General features: G+C 44.8%; 2 protein-coding genes and 1 non-coding gene across 12 annotated transcripts in view; all 3 read right to left on the bottom strand.

Moving 5' to 3' along the window:
- Positions 1-327, bottom strand: part of EPS15L1 (epidermal growth factor receptor pathway substrate 15 like 1) — a 127,184-nt gene extending 126,857 nt beyond the window's left edge. For all 8 annotated transcript variants that reach the window (XM_066270920.1, XM_066270929.1, XM_066270966.1 and 5 more), the window contains exon 1: positions 250-327. In XM_066270920.1, coding sequence (XP_066127017.1) covers positions 250-282 — 33 coding nt within the window. In that variant the 5' untranslated portion in view covers positions 283-327. The remainder of the gene's footprint in view (positions 1-249) is intronic.
- A 6,513-nt stretch (positions 328-6,840) lies between these two features.
- Positions 6,841-26,858, bottom strand: part of CALR3 (calreticulin 3) — a 30,371-nt gene continuing 10,353 nt past the window's right edge. For 2 of the 3 annotated variants that reach the window (XM_066253299.1, XM_066253301.1), the window contains 6 exons: positions 20,101-20,195; positions 16,233-16,421; positions 12,372-12,479; positions 12,152-12,283; positions 10,895-10,987; positions 6,841-7,257 (listed from right to left, as the gene is read on the bottom strand). In XM_066253299.1, coding sequence (XP_066109396.1) covers positions 7,114-7,257; positions 10,895-10,987; positions 12,152-12,283; positions 12,372-12,479; positions 16,233-16,421; positions 20,101-20,195 — 761 coding nt within the window. In that variant the 3' untranslated portion in view covers positions 6,841-7,113. The remainder of the gene's footprint in view (positions 7,258-10,894; positions 10,988-12,151; positions 12,284-12,371; positions 12,480-16,232; positions 16,422-20,100; positions 20,196-26,858) is intronic. The other variant, XM_066253300.1, reaches the window with a different exon arrangement.
- LOC136321641 (U6 spliceosomal RNA) lies at positions 26,237-26,339 on the bottom strand. Its single transcript, XR_010728786.1, has one exon. It is a non-coding gene; the product is annotated as a U6 spliceosomal RNA (small nuclear RNA).

Raw genomic sequence — 26,858 nt, 5'->3', positions numbered from 1 at the left:
CCGGGCCCCAGGCCAAGCATATAAAGAGCTGCAGCCCCTCCTGGTCGACCCCGCCAAGGGTCGCTTGGCCGCGGGAGGCCCCGGACCGGCCTGTCACCTTCAGAACAGCCAGCCCCCTTGGGTGTCCTCCTCCGGGACACCTCAGAGCGAGCTGCTGCCAATCAGTCAGACCCGCCGGCCCCTCGGCCTACCTGTGGCGCCCACCTCAAGCACCAGCGTCGCACCCCCGCCTACCCGCCCGACCCATACCTGCTGAGAAAGCGGGAGGAGCGGCGCCGCCATTTTCCCACGGACTCGGTTCCGAGCGCCGGGGGAGGGGGCGGTGCCGCGCCTGCGCAGTTCTGAGCGGGAAGATGCGCGCACAGCCAGTCCGGGAGTGGGCAAGGCCGAAGCGAAGCTGCGCACGCGTATCCGAGTCTACAGGGGCGGGGTCGAGGGCGCGCCTAGCCAAGCCGGAAGGGGGCGGGACCAGAGAAGCTGGCAGGGTCTGTAGACCCTAACGCAGTGTGTCCCCTCCCTCACAACCACTGGCCAGGTACCAGACTTTGCTATGCTTTAGTGTGTTTTTTTTTGCCATGCTTTAGTTCTTAAGGTGACCAATCGTCCTCCTTTAAGGAGGATAGTCCTTCTTTTGTAAGTTCCGTCCTCCCTCGAAAAGTGTCCTCCTACATGTCCTCCTTTTTGATATTAGAAGACTAATCTGTAAAAGTCCATATTCAATTGATGCAGAGTCGATCCATTGCATGTGATGTGACGTATTTGTATCTAAATACAATTTTTTTCTTACAATTATTATTAAAAATTAATAGGCATGTAAGCATAACTGCAATATAAAATATTACAAATATTTTTATTATGCATTTATATTATAGTGTATTATTGTTGCAAAGAATAAAATGTTTCTTTTATTTATGATGTTGTTTTCCTCAATTTATTTTTGTTCTCCTTTTCATTGTAAAAATGTTGGTCACCTTACAGTTTTGCATGTCCTTGCCGATGCTGAGCCCTCGTCTAGGGATTCCATTCGCCTTTCCCTGCAAAGTGCAACTGGCAAACACATTATGAGGTTGCCCACTCAGGAGGGGATCGGGACCAGCTCCCTGCCCCACGTGGTGCCCTGTTCCTGGGATAGCTGTGTGTCTATGTATGAATCTGGGTCTGGCCCCTTAGTGCTTTGGCTAAACTGGGTTGTGACACAACCTCGCCTGGGGTCAGTTCCCATCCTCCACATTCTAGGTGTGTGACCTTGGCAAGTCACTTAAGTAGCCTCTCTAGCCCCTCAGCTGCTCTTGAAAAGAGGGAATGGTTGTGTTTGCTGTTCTACTTCTATGCCTCACACTGTGCACTGTGCTCAGCACAGAGCAAGCACCTGATGTTTGCTGGAGTACCATTCCTGGAGAGGCATTTATTTATTTAGACACTGATAAGAGAAAAATTCTGAGGTGTTCTAAATTAAATTACAGTGAGAGTGAGAGAAAAAAGAACAGCATAGTTAGGCTGTTAACAGCTGGGGACCAGCTAACAAGACTGTTTACCTGCCTGAGTATTTTTACGATTATCTAAAGAACTGCCAGGCAACTTCAAACCCCAGGAGTCTCTGCTGCTTCTTTACACAGGAACTTTCTGGACTTGTCAACTACAACTTAGGGACTCTGTCCTTGTCCCAGAATTAGCTTGCCTCACCTTCTCCCACCTCCTTTATCTATAGCCAACATAAATTCTTTCAAAACAACTTACATTTTCTCCCCACTACTTGATATGTGAAAAAGACCTGCCCACTACAGGACAGTGGACATGTTATTTTGCCTTTTCCACCTGTCACTGCTGCTGGTGGTTTAGACTTTCTTCCATGGATATTAAAAGTTGTTTGGTTTTTTTTGGATGTTAAAAGTTTTAACTCGTTTTGCCTTCCAATGGCTATGGACACCCACTCATCTGTGGTGGGTTTCTACTAACAGGATCGAAGGAAGGAACAGCCAGGCAGCTGACCACAGTGGCCCAAGGTTTCTTCTGGGCAGGTTGGCCACCTCTCACTTACCTGGTCCCCTGTGGTGGTGCCTGGCCACTGTTTCTTAAGCAAGTAAGCTAGAAGTCCATATGATCTCGGAGTCTGGGCACAGCTTCCTGTCCACTTGCTCCATTCTGGAGTTTCAAGAACTTCTTGCTGTAATGTCTTCAGTGACTTAGTATGCCTCATGCCATTCAGATGAGTATAGCATGCTTTGTGATTCACTCAACAACCATTTACCCATCAAATATTCCTTGAGCATTCCTAGTCTCAGTAGAGGTGCTCCAATGTTGAACCAGGCAGACACAACCTCTACCCACCTCAACAGCCTAGAGTGGGAGGATCCAGCCCTGGAGATGTGTCAGAATGACTCAAAAGGCTTGTCAAAGAGACTGGATTTCTAATTCTGATTTATAGATCTGAGCGGGGCCTGAGATTTGTGTATTTCCGACAAATCTCCAGGAGATGCTGAAACAGCTGGTCCCAGAGCCCCATTGTGAGAACTGCTGATTTAAAGGAAAATAAAAAGGCATCAAATAATCACATGAAGAAATAGACCATTATAAACAGTGATAAGATAGGTTCTACCGAGTACTCTAAGGGTATGCCACTTAAGGATGGACCATGCATTTGGTGAGGTAGGAGCTGAGGACCATGGCAAACAGGTAGCTGAGGAATTTAGAATTACAGTGATTTTAGGCTCTGGAGCTCAGACAGCAAGAAAGTCTCAAGACAAGGCAAGACCACACATGATTCAGCTTCATCTTGAGACTGCCTTGCTCTCTGAGCTCCAAGTTCTCAGTCTCACTGTGCTCCTATGGCCCTGTGCAAACAGCAATGGGAAGCTGCCAGTGAAATATAGAAAAGAAAGGCTTTTAGCAGTAGGTAACTTTAAAAAGGCTCTTAGCATAAATAACTTCATTTAGCTTCTCTTCCATCTTAAACTCTAAGTGACCCCAGAACTTACTTAGGTCTAAAACTCCCTACCCCGGGCCTTAAAGTTAGTTTTACCAAATTGCAGATGTGTCAGTGGTGGGTTGTAAATCCTGGAATGTTTAGAAATGTCTTTGTTAAGCATGTGAAACATTTATCACTACTGTGTTATTATCTTCAGAGTTTATGGTCTTACTGTGTAAAAATATTTTTTCTTTAAATTGATCCAAACATTGTAACAAGACAGTAAGATTTAATAAGCTTGTTAGCAAGATTCATGAATATGTTTTATTGCTTTTGTACCATGTTTTGCTAAGCATTCCCTTCTTCCCATCCCCCAATCAGTATGTGATTTTGTCTTTAAAAGCTGGCCCCAAACTGTGTTCAGGGCCACATGATTTGAATGACTTAGGTCTCTGTGAGGTGGTCCCTGGCTTTAAAATAAAGACTTCTTAATTTGGCTACTTAACTGTATGGGAAAACGTCTGTTTCTCACCGTTCAAATACAACACCATAGGGTTTTTGTTTTGATTTTGAGAACACATTTAAGTTGGGGACAATAAAACAAGGAAGGGCTTAAAACAGAAGAAGCAACAGGAGAGAGCCTAGGTGGGGGTGCTTTGGCTCACCAAGAAATAAAAGTCACAGTGAAAGAAGTCAGTCAATGTGGGGCTGCTGTCAGCTCACTGGAAAGTCAAAGAAAAGGGGGCCTTGGAGACAGGTTCAAGGGGTTAGGCTCAGACAAACTGCCACTGCCCATTGCTCCCCTGATTGCAAGTCTTGTGGGATCCCTCAGAGTTTAGGAGATGCATGCCGTGGGGGAAGAAGAGGTGAAAGGTAAAGGCACAGGTGTGCTCCCAGGAGGGAGAATGCATCCGCCAGAGGGTTCTGAACACAATCAGATCTGTGTTCTAGTACAGTGAGTCTGGATGCAGTAGGCAAAGTGGACTGAGAGGAGAGGGACGGAAGCAAGTGGGCCACCTGGAAAGATGTAACAGTGGTCCAGGTGGAGGTAATGGAGGTTTTGAGCTACCTTGAGCACTTTTCCAGGTCCATGTTCCATGAGAAAAAGAGAAGTTATTCTAGATATTTCAAACAGAGGACATTAGATACAGGACCTTGAGTTTTGACAAAAGTATCAGAAAAGCAGAAGGGGTGTGTGAGGTTACCTAAATTAGAAACTGTAGAAAGCTGCCAGCTTCTTCAGGACTAAATATCAAAGGGAAAAGGTATTACCCAAAACCAATAATCACTGGGCTCCCTCACCAGTCCTGGCTGTTTCTGTCATTGCTATTAAAGTCAGTACTGTTGTCCCCACTGCCTAAGATGTTGGCAGAAACCTGGAAATAATGGCTTTTCTCAACCTGCCTTCAGACTTCCTTTTTACAGAACACAGGAAACTGGTGGGCAAGGGTACCTGGGAAATGTGTGTGGCTTCCAGTCTGCATGTGAGAGTCCATAAGGGCATCGACAGCAGACTCTCCTGCACCTTCTTGGCTGAAAAAAGAGACTTGGTGGGGTGAGTCCCACATGGCTGGCCTGAATGGCCTAGGATTCCACTTACTGCTTGGTCGCCATTCTTGGCAGTGATCAACTGACATGGGGACTTTCTCACTAAAGTTACCCAACATGGTGGCCACTCACCATGTGTGGCTATGTAAATTTTAATTAATTACAATGACATAAGATTTAAAATCCATTTCTTGGCCTGACCTGTGGTGCCGCAGTGGGATAAAGCATCGACCTGGAACACTGAGGTTGCCAGTTCGAAACCCTGGGCTTGCCTGGTCAAGGCACATATGGGAGTTGATGCTTCCTGCCCCTTCTCTCTCTCTCTCCCCTCTCTCTAAAAATCAATATATAAAATATTTTTTAAATATCCATTTCTTTATGCAATGTATAACACCAGTAGTGAACCCCAATGCAAACTATCCACTCTGGGTGATCATGACATGTCAGTTCATTAACTGTGACAAGTGTACCACTGTGGTGGGCAATGTGGTTGGTAGGGGGAGTTGTACGGATCTGGGGACAGGGCATATATGAGAGCTCTCTCCTTTTCACTCAGTTTTGCCGTGAACCTAAAACTACTCTAGAAAACACATTAATTTTTAAAAAATTACTCCTCAGTCCCACCAGCCACATCTCAAGGGTTCACATACAGACAGTGGCTACTGTATTGGCCAGCTTAGAAGATGAAATTTCATCTTCACAGAAATTTCTCCGGACAGTGCTGCTTCAAGAGATGAACTCAGAGCATCTGTGCTGATCCCACCCATCTTTGTACAACTGTTTCTGGCATTTTTTCCATAGGCCTGGCTCTCCTTTTTTTTTTTTTTTTTTTTTTTTTTACAGAAACAGAGAGAGTCAGAGAGAGGGATAGACAGACAGGAACAGAGAGAGATGAGAAGCATCAATCATCAGTTTTTCATTGCAACACCTTAGTTGTTCATTGATTGCTTTTTCATATGTGCCTTGATAGGGGGGCCACAGCAGACTGAGTAACCCCTTGCTCGAGCCAGCAACCTTGGGTCCAAGCTGGTGAGCTTTTTGCTCAAACCAGATGAGCCTGCGCTCAAGCTGGTGACCTCGGGGTCTCGAACCTGGGTCCTCCGCATCCCAGTCTGACACTCTATCCACTGCGCCACTGCCTAGTCAGGCCTGGCTCTCCTTCATTATTACTCAGAGGTGAAAGAGGTGGATAGTGTTTGAATCCCACCCCTGCACAGCAAGGGAGTATTTAGTTTCTGAGACTGACGATCAACCCCTGATGAACCGTGAAGACCAATGCAGCCATCAGCTAAAAAAATCCAAGTTTGAAGGTCTGCCAGCTTTGGCCAAAGTGAGAACAAAACTTGCCAGAATTTTACTTTCTGCGTGGACTTTTCACACTGATCATCTATCGATATACCATATATAATTTCCAATTTACTCAGCTTATTTGTAATATCACTGGATTCCAAATTTCTGGTGTCCTCAATTTAATTATTTCTAACACAAGTTTTTGCAGGAAAACAGGTCTCTTTGAAACAGAAGACTGCTATTTTATTTGAAAGAAAAATATTAAATGAGAAGTAATCGTTATTTCCACTTAAGAAAATGAATTTCATTCCTTTGCAATACAGAGAACTATGGTCACAGAATGGGTCACAGAGTGCCTGACCTGTGGTGGCGCAGTGGATAAAACATCGACCTGGAATGCTGAGGTTGCCAGTTCAAAACCCTGGGATTGCCTAGTCAAGACACATATGGGAGTCAATGCTTCTTGCTTAGCCCCCCTTCTCTTTCTCTCTCTCTCTCTCTCTCATCTCTAAAAAAAAAAAAAAAAAAGAATAAATAAATAATTAAGACTGGCCTGACCAGGCGGTGGTGCAGTGGATAGAGCGTTGGACTGTGGGCTGGGATGCAGAGGACTCAGGTTCAAGACCCCAAGGTCGCCAGCTTGAGTGCGGGTTCATCTGGTTTGAGCCTAGCTCACCAGCTTGGACCCAAGGTCACTGGCTCAAGCAAGGGGTTACTCGGTCTGCTGAAGGTCCACAGTCTAGGCACATATGAGAAAGCAATCAATGAACAACTAAGGTGTCGCAACGAAAAACTGATGATTGATGCTTCTGTCTGTCTGTCCCTATCTATCCCTCTCTCTGACTCTCTCTTTGTCTCTGTAAAAAATAATAATAATAATAATTAAGACTGAGTCACAGAGTATGGAAAGCATCAGCTTCTTCATAGCACATCAGATGTCTGTTCATGAGGCCGGATTTCTCCAAAATGATTGGGATACCAATAGAGCACGCAGAGCCATGCTGAAGATGTTGTGTAAAGATTTCATATTAGAAAATTTTCTCATATGTTATTAGTAATTTACAAACCAAAGAAATAAGGCATCATTTGCCCTTTTTCAAAATAGGTTCTACCAACTTTTATTTATAAAACATTTGGGGGTGTTAAGAAAAGAGCATCAGGTTTTTGGGCAGACTCTCACCAGCCTCTGGCTTCCAGCACTCAGGTTTGTCCAGAGGAAACAGCTCATGCACAGGGGCAGGGCTTGAGGAAACCCCCAAGAAGCATAAGAACAAATTGGACATATTACCACGTGTAGACTTTTGAGCTTTTAAATGTAGATTAAAGTGAAAACAAGGTTTACTGGTCATCTTTATCTGGGGTGGGGATAACTAAAGTTCATCCCTCCTGTGAGATCTCCTGAATTTATTTTCTTTCCCATTAAACTTGCCCATCAGCAGTTCCTCCTCGTCTTCCTCTTGGGCCTTCTTTAGTTCCTCTTTGGCCTGAATGGCATCCATCTCCCTTTCTGGGTTCTACAGAAAGAAACAAAGACCTAGCCTGATCAGGTGGTAGCGCAGTGGATGGAGCATGGCACTGGAACACAGGGGACCCAGGTTCAAAACCCCGAGGTCAGCCTGACCTGTGGTGGCACAGTGGATAAAACGTCGACCTGGAAATGCTGAGGTCGCCGGTTTGAAACCCTGGGCTTGCCTGGTCAAGGCACATATGGGAGTTGATGCTTCCAGCTCCTCCCCCCTTCTCTCTCTCCCTCTGTCTCTCTCTCTCCCTCTCTCTGTCCTCTCTAAAAATGAATGAATGAATTAATTAATTAATTAAAAAACAAAAAACCCGAGGTCGCCATCTTGAGCATGAGCTCATCTAGTTTGAGAATAGGCTCACCAGCTTGAGCCCAAAGGTCACTGGCTTGAAGTCCAAAGTCATTGGCTTGAGCCCAAGGTCACTGGCTTGAACAAGGGGTCACTTGCTCTGCTGTAGACCCCTGGTCAAGGCACATATGAGAAAGCAACCAATGAACAACTAAGGGGCCACAACAAAGAATTGATGCTTCTCATCTCTCTCCTTTCCTGTTTGTCTGTCCCTATCTGTCCCTCTCTCTGTCTCTGTCACAAAAAAAAAAAAAAAAGAAACAAAGACCTGGATCAGTGGTGGTCAACCTGGTCCCTACCGCCCACTAGTGGGCGTTCCAGCTTTCATGGTGGGCAGTAGCGGAGCAACCAAAGTATAAATAAAAAGATAGATTTAACTATAGTAAGGTGTTTTATAAAGATTTATTCTGCCAAACTTAGCGAAAATCCAACATAAAGTACTTGGTAAATAATTATTATTATATGCTTTAACTTGCTGTAACTCTGCTTTATAAATTTTATAAAGTAAAGTTACTTCCCTACTTTATAAATCACCATTACTGTGGAACTGGTGGGCGGTTAGAAAATTTTATTACTAATAGAGATACAAAAGTGGGTAGTAGGTATAAAAAGGTTGACTACCCCTGACCTAGATGGTCAAGGATTCAGCTTCCTTGGGGCTGTTAGTGTGCAATCTGTCCCTGCCTTCTAAAAGCCTCCACTCCAGCTCAGGGCAGCTAACGAAGAGGCTGCTCCCAGCCCTGGCTGGTTGGCTCAGCAGTAGAGCATCGGCCCAGTGTGTGGAAGTCCTGGGTTTGATTCCTGGCCAGGGCACACAGGAGAAGCGCCCATCTGCTTCTCCACCCCTCCCCCTCTCCTTCTTCTCTGTCTCTCTCTTCCCTTCCCGCAACCAAGGCTCCACTGGAGCAAAGTTGGCCTGGGCACTGAGGATGGCTCTATGGCCTCCACCACAGGCCCTAGAATGGCTCCGGCCGAAACGAAGCAACACCCCATAGGGGCAGAGCATCACCCCCTGGTGGGCATGCTGGGTGGATCCCAGTCGGGCACATGCGAGAGTCTGTCTGACTGCCTCCCTGTTTCTAACTTGGGAAAAATACAAAAAAAAAAAAAAAAAAAAAGAGGTTGCCTCCAAGGGTATCAGGTCCTAATCCCTAGAATTTATCAATGTGACCTTATATGGGGAAAAGGTCTTTGCAAATGGGATTAAATTACATGCATTGAGCCTGACCACATGGTGGCACAGTGGATACAGGGTCAGCCTGGGATGCTGAGGACCCAGATTTGAAATCCCAAGGTTGCCGGCTTGAGCACACACTCACCAGATTGAGCGTGGGATCATAGACATGACCCCATGGTCTCACTGGCTTGAGTTCAAAGGTCGCTGACTTGAGCAAGGGGTCACTGGCTTAGCTGGAGCACCACCTCCATCAAGAAGCAATCAATGACCAACTAAGGTGCTGCAACTATAAGTTGATGCTTCTCATCTCTCTCCCTTCCTGTCTGTCTGTTCCTCTCTCTCTCTCTCTCTTGCTTAAAAAAGAAAAAATTAGGCCCTGGCCGGTTGGCTCAGTGGTAGAGTGTCGGCCTGGCGTGCAGGAGTCCCGGGTTTGATTCCCGGCCAGGGCACACAGGAGAAGCGCCCATCTGCTTCTCCACCCCTCCCCCTCTCCTTCCTCTCTGTCTCTCTCTTCCCCTCCCACAGCCGAGGCTCCACTGGAGCAAAGTTGGCCCGGGCACTGAGGATGGCTCCATGGCCTTTGCCTCGGGTGCTAGAATGGCTCTGGTTGCAACAGAGCAATGCCCCATATGGGTGGAGCATCGCCCCCAGTGGGCGTGCCGGGTGGATCCCGGTCAGGCGCATGCGGGAGTCTGTCTGACTGCTTCCCGTTTCCAACTTCAGAAAATACAAAAAAAAAAAGAAAAAATTATGCGTATTGAGATTATCCTGGATTATCAGGTGGGCCTAAATTCCATCAGAAGTGTCCTCATAAGAGAAAGGCAGAGAGATTTGAAACATACACACAGAAGAGAAGGCCACATTAAGACAGGCAGATTAGTGATGTGGCCATAAACCAAGGAATACCAGAAGCTGGAAGAGGCAAGAGAAAGATCCTCCCAGAGGGAGCGCAACCCTGCTAATGCCTTGATTTCAGCCCACTAATACTGATTTTGGACTTTGGCCTCAAGAATTCTGAGAGAATAGATTTGTGTTGTTTTAAGCCAGTCTGTTTGTGATGATTTGTTACAGCAGCCCCAGGAAATAAATGAACACCCCCTTTATTCTGTTCCCAGAGCACAAGGGTCCCTGTCTTCACCCAGCTGACCAGTGAATGGGCAATAAAAGGAGGCCTCAGGCCCTGGCTGTTGGCTCAGTGGTAGAGCGTCAGCCTGGCGTGCAGGAGTCCCGGGTTCGATTCCTGGCCAGGGCACACAGGAGAGGCGCCCATGTGCTTCTCCACCCTTCCCCCTCTCCTTTCTCTCTGTGTCTCTCTTCCCCTCCCTCAGCCAAGGCTCCATTGGAGCAAAGTTGGCCTGGGCGCTGAGGATGGCTCCATGGCCTCTGCCTCAGGTGCTAGAATGGCTCTGGTTGCAACAGAGCGAAGCCCCAGATGAGCGGAGTATCGTCCCTGGTGGGCATGCCGGATGCATCCTGGTTGGGCACATGTGGGAATCTGTCTGACTGCCTCCCCATTTCCAACTTCAGGAAAAAAAAAAAAAAAAAAAAAAAAAGGAGGCCTCAGAGCCTAAATGAGAAAATTCAGGGAATGTAAAATAGGATGACACACTGAAAACTGTTTGGCCGTGAGGGACCTTGTGACCCAGCCTGTCCACTCCTGGGCTTGTGTTCACCAAAAGACATATTCATGAAGATTCTAACAGCTTAATGCATTAGGCCACAAGCTACAAGCCACCCAAAGCTGCACTGACAGAGAATGGATACATACCTTCTGGAATAGTCTCACAGGAAGAATGAGCTATTGCTACATGTGGTAATATAAATACATCTCAGAACACTGCCTAAACAAGTAAATATTAGATGGCTCCATTTATATGAATTTCAAAAGGAGGTTAAACTAATCTACGGTGATAGAATAGTGGTTCCTTTGGGGTTGGGTGCTGGCAGGGAGGGGCTGGGAGGAGGACCCTGGAACTCTGGTAGCATTCCCTGTCTTGATCTGGGTGGGATGTTTATTAGCAAAAATTCATCAAGCCCTTTTATAAGTTAGACTCAAGTACAGAAATAAATAAATAATGAAAAAAAAGTTCATTATGTTCATTGTACCTTGGTTTCACCCCAGGTGGCCTTGCCAAAATCCTCAGCATAGTCTTCATCGTCTGTGATCAGGAAGTTATCAAAGATGGTTCCGGATCTCACCTGCAGATGATATGAGAAATGTAACAAGTTTCCACCAAGAGACAATAGTATTTTGTTCAGTACTGTCACCATGATTAGCTCTCAAAGCAGCACATGCTTAAACCCATTTCTAGAATGCCCCTTCCCTCCAGGGCACTGGTTCTTAAACTTGGCTGCCTATTGGGATCACCAAGAATATTTTGAAACTCCTGATGCCTGAACTTAGCCTCAGGGATGCTGATTTAATTGGTCTGGGAGCCCCAATGCCTCGAGCACTCAGTGATGTTTGAAAACTTCAGCTCGAGAACCATACTGTGCAACATGTGGGCCATTGACTGGCAGCATCAGCACCAGTAGCTTGGTAGGAATGCAAAATCTCAAGCTACACCCCAAACCTGCTGCATCAGAATCTCCAATCTCATCCTAAAACTGATGGACCCACAGGTCAGCTCGAAGCAGATGAGCAACCAGTTCCCAGGGGGCAGGAAGGCAGATAGGAAGTGCTCAAAGGCTGGGAAGTTCATCCGTTTTGGCCATAGCTATATGTCTCAGGTCCAGGTATGGGTTCCAGGCACACAGCAGAAGTTCAAGGAATGCCAGCTATATGAATTAAGGAGTTTAGGCTAACGTTCAGAGCTATTAAGCTAAAGCAACTTTAAAAGCCAGTGACCATGCCCTGGCCAGATAGCTTGGTTGTTTAAAGCATTGTCCCAAAGCACAGAGGTTGCCAGTTTGATCCCCGATCAGGGCACATACAGGAACAGATCGATGCCTGACCAGGTGGTGGCACAGTGGATAGAGCATCGGACTGGGATGCTGAGGACCCAGGTTCGAGACCCCGAGGTCACCAGCTTGAATGCGGGCTCATCTTGTTTGAGCAAAGCTCACCAGCTTGGACCCAAGGTCACTGGCTTGAGCAAGGGGTTACTCAGTCTGTTGAAGCCCACGGTCAAGGCACATATGAGAAAGCAAAAAAACTGATAATTGATGCTTCTCATCTCTCTCCATTCCTGTCTGTCTGTCCCTATCTATGCCTCTCTCTGATTCTGTCTCTGTAAAAAATAAATAAATAAATAATATGAATTCTTTAAAAAAAAAAGAAGGAACAGATCTATGCTCCTGTGCTCCTCACTTTCTCTCTCTCTAAATCAATTAAAACAAACAAACAAACAACAACAAAGCAACCTGCCAAAGCTCCAGCCCGATGGCACCAATATTCTCAAATTCTGAGAGATCGTATTCTGTGAAATAGTTGGTGTTTTTCATCTTTTGATGGAGCCAAACGTCTTTATCAATACCTTCTGGTTTCAGGTCATCCTGTAATAACAAACCACATGTAGTGGCCCCAGTGATGCTGCAGGTGAGGGGGAGCCCGAGGGTGTCACAGGAAGAAGACACCACGCACCCGGTATAGAGGCTTCTGCAGCACTGACGCTTGCCAGTCCCCGTCCAGTTCACTGTTCCAGTCGCTGGGCTTGCTGGCACTGGCATCCAGAAAATGCTTCTCCCAGTCCTTAAAATATGTGTAAGGAAAAAAAAATTGATTCTCAGATTTAATAAAGGAACTTCTTAGCTACCAGTATACAGGGACAGGCCTGTGACCCAGGTCGCTGCTTCCTCATCTCCTTCTCAATTTTGTAGCTGAGGGCTGAGAACTCAGGGTCCAGATCCCACAGAGGGCTGAGAGCTCAGGGTCCAGATCCCACAGAGGGCTGAGAGCTCAGGGTCCAGATCCCACTGAGGGCTGAGACATTCTCCCAAAGCCCCCACCCGACCCGTGTGACTGCAACACTTCCCTCACGCTGTTGAGAGGAACAGCAGTGTGGAAAACCTGAAATAATGGCTAACGGGAAAAGGATGAACAAAAAGTGATGGTGGGAGAGACCAACACATTTACTGCTGGTTCGGGTAAGTCTGTCCTACATCACAGTCACACATGCACTGTTCTAGAGAAAGGCTGGGCAACTAAGAAATGTCCCAAGATTTACCTGGATAGCAGGAGAAAAGCAATTATTATTGAGTCCTTTTATAGATATATAAACACAAATATATATATATATTTATATATACATATTTATGTATAATATATATAAATATATAGATAAACATACATACATATTTGTACACACATACATACATACACATGTCTACATACTTATGTATATGGCTTAGTAGGTATTGAATAAATAGTTGTTGAATAAAATAATGGATGATAAAATGTTGTTCTGGATTAATATTCAGATAAACATATAAAGGTATGCCCTGCCTGGTAGCTCAGTTGGTTAGAGTGGCATTGTAGAATGAGAAGGTTATGGGTTTGATTCACAGTCAGGGCACATACAAGAATCAACCAATGAAAAGTATAAATGAGTGGAACAATAAATCAATGTTTCTCTCTCTTTCTCTCTAAAAATCAATCAATAAAAGATAAACAAACATATAACGGCTTAAAACTCATGAACAATGGTGTTTTCTCTTTTAGAACTACAAAATTGTATATGCTTTTCACTTAGCCACTTTTTCATGATACTCTGTAACTTCTCAACAATCGATACATGGAAGTTAGTCACCTCTCCTATTGCTTTGTGCCCAGAGCCCAAAAGGCAAGGGTGAGCCACTGATGTGGTGGGATCCAGAAAATGGTTACAATTCAATCTGAGTTGTGGGCTCCCTCATAGAATCCTGAGTTATCAGATCCTACCACCATAATGAACTAGGATCTCACAGAGAACTGAGCACAGGATAAAACACAATTCAAAAAGGAGCTTCTGAAAGCTTGATTAGCCCCCTGTGGGCTAATGACTCCACCCAAACTGCTGGGGAAGGGGAGGTTGCAGGGTTTCTTTGCCATTCTGTGCCTTGTTTTTAAAGTAAGTGCTCTTTCCAGGTGAAAACTTTTTTGGTTTCTTTTTAAGGTAAGAAAGGGAAAGGGAAACTGCTTTATTTATTATTTTTCTTGAGAAATTATGAAAAAACTTTATATGATTGGGGATTTACCCTAATCTGAAGGCATGCTCATTGATTTAACTCGATTAATTCCGAATTCATGGAACTTTTTTTTTTGAACTTAACTTTTGATTACCTATGGAAAAAAAGAATTGCCAAATAATTAAAAAATTTTTTTCACCTTTTCCAAGTGAGAGGAAGGGAGATGGAGAGACAGACTCCTGCATGTGCCCCAACCAGGATCCACCCAGCAACCCCTGTCTGGGGCCAATGCTCTGCCGTTCTGGGGTCATGCTGGCAACCAAGCTATTTTTAGTGTCTGGGGAGAGTCTCCAAGGAGCCATCCTCAGCACCTGGGGCAGATGCACTCAAACCAATCAAGCCATGGCTGCAGAAGAGAAAGAGAGAGAGAAGGGGGAGGGATAGAGTAGAGAGGCAGATGGTCACTTCTGTGTGCCCTGACTAGAAATCAAACCCAGGACATCCACACACCAGACGGACCCTCTACCACTGAGCCAATTATTAGCCAGGGCCCAAATAATTTAATAGTCTAAACAAGCAAGATGCCATTTTGATTTAATAATTATATTGGGTTTATAATGAAGTATTTAATTATTAGATAGCAATGCCACTAGTAAGTTATAAGTTGTCAGAAATTAATTGTAAACATCAACCCAGTACTCTCAGTTGCGGCAAAGATGGCTGTCTTCAAATAAGTGGCTCATGTTTTGGTGCACAGTTTGATGTTCAAAACAAAATGTCACAACAAAATAACAGACTGAAAAACAAAGTTGCTCTAGTGGGAGTTTCTAAAAGCATTTGCTCACATCCTCAATTTGGGTGTTTGTAGCCCTGGCTGCATAGTTTAGTTGGTTAGAGTGTCATCCCGATTTACCAAGGTTGTGAGTTCAATCCCTGGTCAGGGCACATATGGGAATCAACCAATGAATACATGAATAAGTGGAACAACAATTGGCTCGCTCTCTCTTTCCCTTCCTTTCTCTCTAAAATTAATAAATAAAAAAATTTTTAATTAAAAAAATAATAAATCTGGCCTGGTCTGTACAATGGATAGAGTGGCAACCTAGAACACTGAAGTCGCTGGTTTGGGGCCCTGGGCTTGCCCAGTCAAGGTACATATCACAATCAAGCAATGGACAACTAAAGGAAGCAGCTATGAGTTGATACTTCTTGCTCCCCACCCCTCCTCTCTGTAAAATCAATTAATAAAATCTTTAAAATAAATAAATAAATCTGAGAAGCTAGAAAAAAAGATCTTTGCAGATATAATTAACATAAGGATCTCAAGGTAGATCACCTGGATTATTCAGGTGGACCCTGAATCCAATGATAAATACCTTTATAAGAGATAGAAGAAACACAAGAAGAGGAAAAGGCCACGTGGCATTGAAGCCAGAAACTGGAGTGATGTGTCTATCAGCCAAGGAATGCCTAAAGGCAACAGATGCTGGAAGAAGGAAGGAAGGATCCTCCTCTAGAACCTTAGGGGGAATGTGGCCCTGCCGACATACTGATGTCCCACTCTGGCTTCAAGAACTACATATAAGGCCTGACCAGGCGGTGGCGCAGTAGATAGAGTGTCGGACTGGGATGCGGAAGGACCCAGGTTTAAGACCCCAAGGTCACCAGCTTGAGCGCGGGCTCATCTGGTTTGAGCAAAAAGCTCACCGGCTTGGACCCAAGGTCGGTGGCTTGAGCAAGTGGTTACTCGGTCTACTGAAGGCCCACGGTCAAGGCACATATGAGAAAGCAATCAATGAACAACTAAGAAGTCGCAACTCGCAACAAGAAACTAATGATTGATGCTTCTCATCTCTCTCCGTTTCTGTCTATCTCTGCCTTTTTTTTAAAAAAAGAAGAACTACGTATAAGACAATACATTTCTGTCCTTTAAGCCATCTACTTCATAGTGCTTTTTTACAGTACCCCTAGGGAATTCATACAGTTGTTATGTTAACTGATCTTGGTCACCAGCCACATGTGTGAGCCCCCCCCCCAAATATTTTATGTTCAAATACTGAATAACAAAAAAAAATCATTTAAAAAAGGTTGCTGATACATTTAACCTTGGTTAAAAAGAACAAAGGCTACTTGCTTTGATCTAAAATATTATAAAACTCTTTGAAAATACCTCGAGGCATACAGATCTATGGCTAGTTTCAGCACAAATGTGCTGGAGAGAGTATTTTGATCATTATGATATTGTCAGCATGATTACCAGCTATGCAGCAATCTTTTAGAACCTGGTACTTACAAACTTCGCTTGCACAAATTCTAGTTGTTTGGGAAAAATTCACACCTGGGATTTGTGCTCTTCCTCTTGCTTCCAGTCCTTAGACGCTGCTGAAGCCTTCTCCATCTTCTTCAGTGATGTTAAGTTCCAGTCATATTCAATGCCACCAGATTCGATCGTTAGGCCATCAATTTTCACTTCATAAGTGAGATCTGGTCTTAAGATCAGAGTGTAGAGGTGTGTAAAGCCATCAACCTACACATTTTAGGCAAGAAAAGGATAACAAGAAGATGTTTCAAGGCAGGCCTAAACGTGTTGAAATTCTCATCAATCAAAGACTTGTTATACACAGCAAGAAGAAAGATTCTAGGAATAGGGGTTGACTGGACTATAACAGGGTATCCTACAGAAGAATCACCCCTTTGTAGAACACTGCTACTAGCAGCATTCTTTTTCTTTTATTAAAATTTTATTGATTGATTTTAGCCAGAGAGGAAGAGAGACAGACACAGGAACATCAATTTGTTCCTGTGTGGGCCCTGACCGGGGATCGAACTGGCAACCTCTATGCTTCAGGCTGGTGCATAACTACCAACGAAACTATCCAGCCAGGGCTAACAGCATTTTCTTGGGCTAATTCCCTCTGTGCAAAGTTCTAGCTCCCATTATACTCCCACAGACAGTTATGATGCAATGGTTTGTGTAAACCATGGGACAACAGTGCTATTTATAAAAAGTTATATGCAAAACCACACTTTCTGTTCTATATTATGAAAGATTCCAAATGAAATCCACTCTATTTCTAACACCGGGGAGAACTTTCTGATGTTCTGAGCTGTCCAGTAATTGAAGCTTCATGAGAGCAAGCCCAGTGTCTCTCTAGGTCACGGTTAAAGCCCCGGGTCAGAAACAAAAAAAGCATTCAACAAACATTCAATTAAAGAGAAGTGGGAGGTGGGTGATGGGTGCCTGGGGAGGCTGAGGGTGCCCAGGACATGCCCGCCTGTCAGCAACAGAGAGGACTCCTGCACCATATACTCCAGCAGGGCTTCTCAAAGTGCAGCCCCAGCATCAGAGTCACTGAGAAATGCATGTGCCCAGGTAAGCCCGACCTGCTGCGTCAGGACCTGGTGGACCCTCCAGTCATTCTCACAGGCCCTCCAGGGACACTGACATGCTTAGGTTTAGGAGCTGTTGCCCCAGCATCTTAAAGAGTCTGTGTCAGGATTCTCTCCCGGCCAACAGCCAAAGCTAAAGACCTCTTCAGTTCCTGTCTATTCTGCCCTACTAAACAGGCCACTGCTGTCCACGCAGTGGCAAATGGCTCTGTCCAGGATAGACACTACAGTCTGCTTGGTGTGACAGTTGAGTACCCACTTTGCTAGTGCTCTCCCACTGCTTTCCACTGGCCTTTCTCTCAACCTCCTTTCCCAATTTAGACTTTGGGCTCCCTAGTGCCAATGTTGGGGCCCCCAGAATGTGACTCCCGGAGAAGAGCCTCCTGGAGATCATATCCTCTCCCACACTTATGCAAATGGCTCCAAAAGGCATCTTTAATCCCAACCAGCAGCCTGAGCTTCAGATCCCAGTTTCCAACAATTTACTGACAACTCAGTCTGGATGTCACAGCCAACCATTCAAACACAACTCCCCAATCTATCCTGGCCCCCTTTTTAGTCTTTGTTTCCCTTCCTGATGAACAGGAATAGTGTTGAGAATTATTGTCCACATCTTTGGTACACACATTGCAAACATCACAAAGTCCTTCAGATCCTGCTCCTGAGTTATTTTTCAAAACACAACCATGTCAACCTTGGCCTGACAATCTCACTCGTCTCCCTGACTGGTGATCTCCCCGTCCCTCCACCTACCCTCTCCAGAACATTTGAGCTATATTTCTAACATGTAGCTCAGACTTGAGGGCTGACCACTGCCTACAGGAGAGGTTCTCACCCTTTCCTTTCCAGCATCACAGAATGAATAAGAACCTCCATGAGAATATTGGTACTCAGCCCTGGTCAGATAGCCCAGTTGGTTAGAGCATCATCTGGAAGCACAGAGGTCACCAGTAAAATCCCCGATCAGGGCATATACAGGAACAGATTAATGTGCTTGTATATGCCAAATCAATAAATCAAAAATAAAATAAATAACATAGGGTTTTTTTTTAATAAAAAGAATACTAGTACTCCTCACTGGGAAGACCAGAATGCTGACTAGCTGCTGTGAATTAGTGCTTCTTCAATAGATGTATCTTATTTTTCTTTCCTTTTCTTGAGAGAGGAAGGGAGACAGACAGGACATCAAGCTGCTCCTGAATGTGCCCTGACTGAGGAATAGAACCTCTGCACTTTGTGATGGCTCTCTAACCAGTCGAGCTATCTGGCCAGGGTTATGTGTCTTACTGTTAGAAACAGGTTGCAGAAACAGCAGCAAAATTCTGAGGAAGTCATCAGTCTGTGACTGTCTTTCTGGGCCCTGAAGGCTTGTTGATCCCAGGTGGTTATGCTTTGGCCTCCCAGGCATGTTCTGGGCTGGACCTCACAACCTCCATAGTGTCTCTCCCACACACCTGATGTGCAACTGAACAATTTCTTGGGAAATAATTGTAAAGACCTGCCCTTTGGTCCAAATACAAAGTGGGGTGAGGAAGACTTGGATCGTGAGCTTCCTGCTGCCCCATGGGTGGGTTGCCAAGCCAAGGTGGGCATGGGGTGAGGAGGAGCTCATAATCCAAGTGAATCACAACATCAGTAGATGGGACCCCAAGAGGGACTGTGCTACCAATGCAGACTCACTGGGGTTTTGTAAAGAGATCTATTGCCCCCTGCTTGGGTTAGGACTGAATAAGGGACAGTTATAGATGCTTCCATACCACACTGTCTATGATCTATTTTTTTTTTTTTTTTTTTGAGAGAGAGAGAGAGAAAGGGGGAGAGATGAGAAGAGCATCAACTCATAGTTGAGTCACTGGTTGCTTGACCAGGGAGCTCAAGCCAAGCCAGTGACCCCTTGCTCAAGCCAGTGACCTTGGGCTCAAGCCAGTGACCACGAGATCATCTTGATGATCCCACACTCAAGCTGGTGACCCTGCGCTCAAGTTGAAGAGCCTGTGCTCAAGCTGGTGACCTCAGGGTTTCGACTTGGGACCTCAGAGTCCCAGGTCGATGCTTTATCCACTGCACAACCTCTGGTCAGGCTCCACACTGTCAATGACCTTAAAACACACCTGGGCCCCTGCCCAGATTCATCCAGATTCACAGAAGCCTCCAATGTTAAAGCTGTGGCATCTGAGGGTGCCTCAAGGGACAGGTTCCAGCTTTCCTGGTGCTTATATTCAACTGAGGGGAGGAACATTGGTGAAAATACTTCCGCTCCACAGGCTTACATGCCAGGGACTTAACACAGTCTGCCTCTCTATAGAAGCCCCAGGCCAGGCCATTGAGTTATAAAGTGGGCTTTAAGACCTAACAAGTCATTTTCACAGATACCCAGGGTCAAAGGGTAAGAGTGTGTGCTTTCATTTTAGAAATATTCCTATTTTTAAATGTGATGTTGGCATTTTGAAGAATAATTCCTTCAGATTACTGTTCAGGAATAAAGGAATGGAATCAAGAATACTTCATTCACTAATGATGGTGGGGATAGCTAAAATGTGACCATCCTGTTGTAATCTTGATGGGGCAAATTATAAATCGATGTCATAGCTCACAGTAAAAGTGAATGTGCCCTCCCAATAGGGAACCAAAGTATTGGACAAGTGTCTCTAATAAGCCTGCTAAACTGGAAAAGCAAGGATAGGGGTATGTTTGCTAAGACCCATCCCTGGCTCACTTAAATATTTTAAGATCAAAATTATTTTCTCTAAACTTACATTGTCATCTGACAAGAATTAACACAATCACTGATTTGAATATAAAATAATTTACTGTACCTTACAACTGATTGGTTTCTTATTTGAGTGATACTGATTCTTGAAATGTAAAATGATGTGAACTTTCTTGATATCAAATCCACAAATATCAGGTCCTACAAAAAAAGAAAAAGAAAAAAGAAAAACAGCTGCTCTCAATTTCCTTGTATAATACATCACCACAGGATATCCACAACCATTCTCAAGGCAGAGGAAACTCACATGTCCAGGAAGAATCAGATACATACATGGAGATTTTTTTTAATTTTTTTTTTTACAGAGACAGAGAGAGTCAGAGAGAGGGATAGACAAACAGGAACGGAGAGATGAGAAGCATCAATCATTAGTTTTTTGTTGCAACACCTTAGTTGTTCATTGATTGCTTTCTCATATGTGCCTTGACCGTGGAGCTGCAGCAGACTGAGTGACCCCTTACTCAAGCCAGCGACCTTGGGTCCAAGCTGGTGAGTTTTGCTCAAAGCAGATGAGCCCACGCTCAAGCTGTGACCTTGGGGTCTCCAACCTGGGTCCTCCGCATCCCAGTCCGATGCTGTATCCACTGCGCCGCCACCTGGTCAGGCTGTACATGGAGATATTTAAGTGGCTGGTGATACCCTTCCAAGTTCAGGTCACTTCTCTGTTCCCGGTAGCCCCTTTTAGACTCAAGGGTAAACCAGCATGTAAGTAAGAAAAGGAAGGTTTAGCAGTCTAATGAGCATCCCTGACATGCTGACTGAGCCTGGGGCCCTTGCTCAAAAGCTCTGACCGTGTTCTTGTACCCAGGGAAGAGCTTCAAAGACTAACTGACTAGCTCTGGCCCCAGCTCTTATTCACAGAGTTGAGACATAGTTACATCTATGCAGTCTCCCCTGCTTGGGAATGTTAGTCTTGACTTCACTAAGCTGTTTTTGCCAATTACGTAAATCGGAGAATTTATTTAAAACTCAATGCTTGTTCCTTACTATTATGCCCCAAGACAACACACGGTTTTTTTTTGTTTTTGTTTTTTTACAGAGACAGAGAGTCAGAGAGAGGAATAGATAGGGACAGACAGACAGGAACGAAGAGAAATGAGAAGCATCAATCATTAGTTTTTCGTTGCGACACCTTAGTTGTTCATTGATTGCTTTCTCATATGTGCCTTGACTGTGGGCCTTCAGCAGACCGAGTGACCCCTTGCTCAAGCCAGTGACCTTGGGTCCAAGCTGGTGAGCTTTTGCTCAAACCAGATGAACCCACACTCAAGCTGGCGACCTCAGGGTCTCGAACCTGAGTCCTCTGCATCCCAGTCCGACTCTCTATCCACTGTGCTATCGCCCAGTCAGGATCAACAACACACGTTCTTAATGATAACCCCAAATTGTAAGCAAGAGAGAGATTGTGATCAGTTGGTACGTTCTTATAAAATGTAAAATCTAGAGTCCTATTCAAAAGTTATTGATTTTAGCCTGACCAGGTGGAAGTGCAGTGGATAGAATGTCTACCTGGGATGCTGAGGACCCAGTATCAAAACCCCAAGGTTGCTGACTTGAGCACAGGCTCACCAGCTTGAGCATGGGGTCACTGGCTTGATCAAGGGGTCATAGACATGACTCTATGGTCACTGGCTTGAGCCTAAAGGTTGCTGGCTTTCATGAAACCCAAGGGTCGATGGCTTGAGCAAGGGGGTCACTTGCTCAGCTGGAGCCCCCTGGTCAAAGCACATGTGAGAAAGATATCAATGAACAACTAAAGTGCCACAACTACAAGTTGATGCTTCTCATCTCTCACCCAGTCTCTGTTCCTGTCTGTCTATCTCTCTTAAAAAAAAAAAATTTTCCGCCCTTGCCGGTTAACTCTGTGAAGAGTGTCGGAAGTGCATCACAGTTGCCGTTCCGATCACCGGTCAGGGCACACACAGGAACAGCTCGCTGTTCCTGACTCTCTCTCTCTCTCTCTCTCTCTCTCTCTCCCCCTCTCCCCCCCCCATTCCCCTTCCTCCTCTCTCTCACTAAAATCAATAAACCTGGTGTGAATGAGTTAACATTAAAAAAAAAAAAAAAAAGTTAGGCCCTGGCCGGTTGGCTCAGTGGTAGAGCATCGGCCTGGTGTGCGGGAGTCCCAGGTTTGATTCCCAGCCAGGGCACACAGGAGAGGCGCCCATCTGCTTCTCCACCCCTCCCCCTCTCCTTCCTCTCTCTCTCTTCCCCTCCCGCAGCCAAGGCTCCATTGGAGCAAAGTTGGCCCGGGCGCTGAGGATGGCTCTGTGGCCTCTGCCTCAGGCACTAGAATGGCTCTGGTTGCAACAGAGCAACGCCCCAGATGGGCAGAGCATCGCCCCCTGGTGGGCATGCCGGGTGGATCCTGGTGGGGCGCATGCGGGCGTCTGTCTGACTGCCTCCCCGTTTCCAACTTCAGAAAAAATACACACACACACAAAAAAAGTTATCAAATTCTAAATTGGCACAGAGTTCAATTTCAGTCACTCAAGAAATGGAATGTTGGAGGACAGTGATTTTCAACCTTTTTTTTTACACTTGGGGATTGATGAAAATAGAATTATTTCAGGGACCATTACTGCCAAAATTTACCGAGTATAAACAAATTCAACTAAGATCATTTGGTCTAAAATCTTCATACATCAGGGTGGTTAACTCCTTTGCAGACGGGCACAAAATTTCTGGCAGACCGATCTGTGGACAGGAGATTGAAAAATTCTAGTCTCCAAATGGAGAATAAGGAGTTCTGAGTATACTAAACATGGTTTGCAGAAGTAATCTAGAAAATTCATCAAAACTTCTGAGGGAATTATATTATTATGGTTTACTGACCTTAAGCCTTATAGCAAGGTACTAAAGCATCCAGCTGTCTCTGTCTTAAACTGAGTTTTACTCCTGACCCTGACCTGCAACTAACTGCCCCTAGGAATTCTGTGAGGCAAACTCTGTTGAAACATAAGCAGATCACTGCTCTCTCATCTAAATGTGCAGTGATGAACCCCCAGAATAAGAGAGATCGAGGCTGCATGTAATTACTCAAAAATATATAATCAATTTGCCAGAGATGTGACAATGAACTTAGAAGTGGCGGCCCTGGCCGGTTGGCTCAGCGGTAGAGCGTCGGCCTAGCGTGCGGAGGACCCTGGTTCGATTCCCGGCCAGGGCACACAGGAGAAGCGCCCATTTGCTTCTCCACCCCTCCGCCGTGCTTTCCTCTCTGTCTCTCTCTTCCCCTCCCGCAGCCAAGGCTCCATTGGAGCAAAGATGGCCCGGGCGCTGGGGATGGCTCTGTGGCCTCTGCCTCAGGCGCTAGAGTGGCTCTGGTCGCAACATGGCGACGCCCAGGATGGGCAGAGCATCGCCCCCTGATGGGCAGAGCGTTGCCCCTGGTGGGCGTGCCGGGTGGATTCCGGTCGGGCGCATGCGGGAGTCTGTCTGACTGTCTCTCCCTGTTTCCAGCTTCAGAAAAATGAAAAAAAAAAAAAAAGAAGAAGTGGCATCATGAGGGACTGAAAAAGAACACTGTGTCTATCTCTCAAAGGAGTTCTCAGAGGATGTGCTTTTTTTTTTAAGGTTTTTTTTTTTAAGACTTTATTCATTTTAGAGAGGAGAGAGAAAGAGGGAGCAAGAGAGAGAAGAGGGGAAGAGCAGGAAGCATCAACTTCCTGCAACCTGGACCAGGCAAGCCCAGGGTTTCGAACCGGTGACTTCAGCATTCCAAGTCGACGCTTTATCCACTGCACCAGCACAGGTCAGGCTGAGGATGTGTTTATGTAATTTCCTTTTTTTGTTTTCACTGGAAAACATTCTAGTTCAATGTTTAAAGAAAAGCTATGTGAACTATTTGTATGAAAGTCTATTATATCAGGATTGACACATGAAATTTATTTTTTCTTCAAAATTCTCTATTCCTAAGCATCTACAAACTTTTAATATTAAATTAAGCTTCGGGCCTGACCAGGCGGTGGCGCAGTGGATAGAGCATCAGATTGGGACGCAGAGGACTCAGGTTCAAAATTCACAGATTGCCTGACCAGGTGGTGGTGCAGTGGATAGAGCGTCGGACTGCGATGCCGAGGATTCACGTTCGAGACCTTGAGGTCGCCAGCTTGAGCGCAAGCTCATCTGGTTTGAGCAAAAGCTCATTAGCTTGGACCTAAGGTTGCTGGCTTGAGCAAGGGGTTACTCTGTCTACTGAAGGCCCACAGTCAAGGCACATATGAGAAAGCAATCAATGAACAACTAAGGTGCTGTAACGAAGAATTGATGCTTCTCATTTCTCTCCCTTCCTGTCTGTCCCTATCTGTCCCTTTCTCTGTCTCTCTCTCTGTCTCTGTCACACACACACACAAAATTAAGCTGCAGAACATACCCTAAAAATATGGGCATTTTCTGTTAACAGCAATCATAAGATATTTACACAGATATGGATTTTTTGAGGAAGTAGGGTAGACAAATGAGCTCTGAAGTCAGGCTGATCTGACTTTGGGCAAGTAGTGTAATGTTTCCAAGCATCAGTTTTATTTGCAAAGTAGGGGCTGTGTTTCCTGCTTCCTAGGGTTTTACACATAATCTAAGACTACATGTGTAAGGCCCTTGTCAAGAGCCCAGTAAAACAGGCTTCTCTCTTCCCCTTCAATATAACAAGCTGCTTTCTTACCAAAGGCTGGAGCTGAGACATTACAGAGAAGTGTTCTAACAGTGACACAGTGGAGTTTGAGCAAAACAAAACTGATTTTGAGTTAAAGCAAAAATAATACAGAAAAATTCTTTTTATAACTCCAGAGTATACTGCTTCACAAGTCAGATATATCAGATATGCTATATATTCAATATATATTTTTTCTATTCTTTTTGTACTTTTTGCTATATATATTTAAAAGTAGTATTTTGGTGGCTATTTTGTTAAATAAGCTCTAATTCAACAGGTAATATATATATTTTTGCCAGCTATGTCTGCCATCCATTTTTTTTTTTTTTTCAGAGAGAGGGATAGACAGGGACAGACAGACAGGAACGGAGAGAGATGAGAAGCATCTATCATTAGTTTTTTGTTGCGCATTGCAACACCTTAATTGTTCATTGATTGCTTTCTCATACGTGCCTTGACCGTGGGCCTTCAGCAGACCGAGTAACCCCTTGCTGGAGCCAGCGACCTTGGGCTCAAGCTGGTGAGCTTTTGCTCAAACCAGATGAGCCCTAGCTCAAGCTGGTGACCTCGGGGTCTCGAACATGGGCCTTCCGCATCCCAGTCCAATGCTCTATCCACTGCGCCACTGCCTGGTCTGGCTGCCATCCATTTTTTAAAAAAATATTTTATTTATTAATTTTTGAGAGAGAAAGGTGGAGGGGAAGAGTAGGAAGCACCAACTGATATGGTATGTGCCTTGACCAGGTAAGCTAGGGGACTTGAACTGGCAACCTCAGCATTCCAGGTCCATGCCTTATCCTCTGCGTCACCACAGGCCAGGCCTGCCATCCATTTTTAAGAGAATAACAATAACCAAACCCAAGACATTTCAATTTCTTTTTTCATCAAAATACTTTTTCCATTCTACAGGATTATTTGTTTGTTTGTTTTATTGACAGAGAGAAAGAGAAACGTAAATTTGTTGTTCCACTTATTTATACATTCACTGCTTGATTCCTATCTGTGCCCTGACTAGGGATCAAACCTGCAACCTTGGCGTATCAGGACAACACTCTCTTTTTTCTTCTTCTCTACAGAGACAGAGAGAGTCAGAGAGAGGAATAGATAGGGACAGACAGACAGGAACAAAGAGAGATGAGAAGCATCAATCATCAGTTTTTCCGTTGCGACACCTTAGTTGTTCATTGATTGCTTTCTCATATGTGCCTTGACCGTGGGCCTTCAGCAGACCGAGTAACCCCTTGCTCGAGCCAGCGACCTTGGGTCCAAGCTGGTGAGCTTTTGCTCAAACCAGATGAGACCTCGGGGTCTCAAACTTGGGTCCTTCTGCATCCCAGTCTGACAATCTATCCACTGCGCCACTGCATAGTCAGGCAGGACAACACTCTTAACTGAGCTACCCAGCCAGGGTTCCATTCTACATTTTATTTTATTATTTTTTAAATTTATTGATTGATTATAGAGAGGAAGGGGACAGAAATATATCAACCTGTTGTTTCATTTATTTATGCATACACTGGCTTTTTAAAAAAATATGGAATGCATCACAAATTTGCATGTCATCCTTGCGTAGGGGTCATGCTAATCTTCTCTGTATCATTCCAGTTTTAGTATTCAATATATGTGCTGCTGAAGCATGCATTTCACTGACTGGCTATTGTATAAGCCCTAACCAGAACTGAACACACAATTTTGGCATATCAGGAGAATGCTCTAACCAACTGAGCTACCCAGCTAGCACTCCATTCTACATTTTAAATTCAAGAGTAAATTCAAGGCATGACAGAATAGAGAGAATTCTGGGAAGGAAGATGGGGACTGTGCAAGTTTGAGGAAACTTTGAATCTATCTAATGTTATGGCCTTGGAGAAGTCACATTGCCCTCCAAAATGACCGAACAGAGTTATATCTATATCCAATAATCTAATATCTAATAAAACATAAAGAATATAGAATATTCTTTTTACTTCTACAATGATACTATGACCAGTTGTATGCACAAATATACTGCTCACAAGAATTAGCGGATATTTCAAAATGAACATAAAATATCCTTTAATTTTTGTGAGCAGTATATAAGACCAGCACAAACAAGTTTCTGAAGACTGATGCTGATCATGATAAATTCAGATAAGCACGGCCAAGCTATG

The sequence above is a fragment of the Saccopteryx bilineata genome, chromosome 1, assembly GCF_036850765.1.
Source record: "Saccopteryx bilineata isolate mSacBil1 chromosome 1, mSacBil1_pri_phased_curated, whole genome shotgun sequence".
NCBI lineage: Eukaryota > Metazoa > Chordata > Mammalia > Chiroptera > Emballonuridae > Saccopteryx > Saccopteryx bilineata.
Note: the sequence above shows the minus strand (reverse complement) of the source record. Positions and strands in the feature narration are given on the sequence as shown.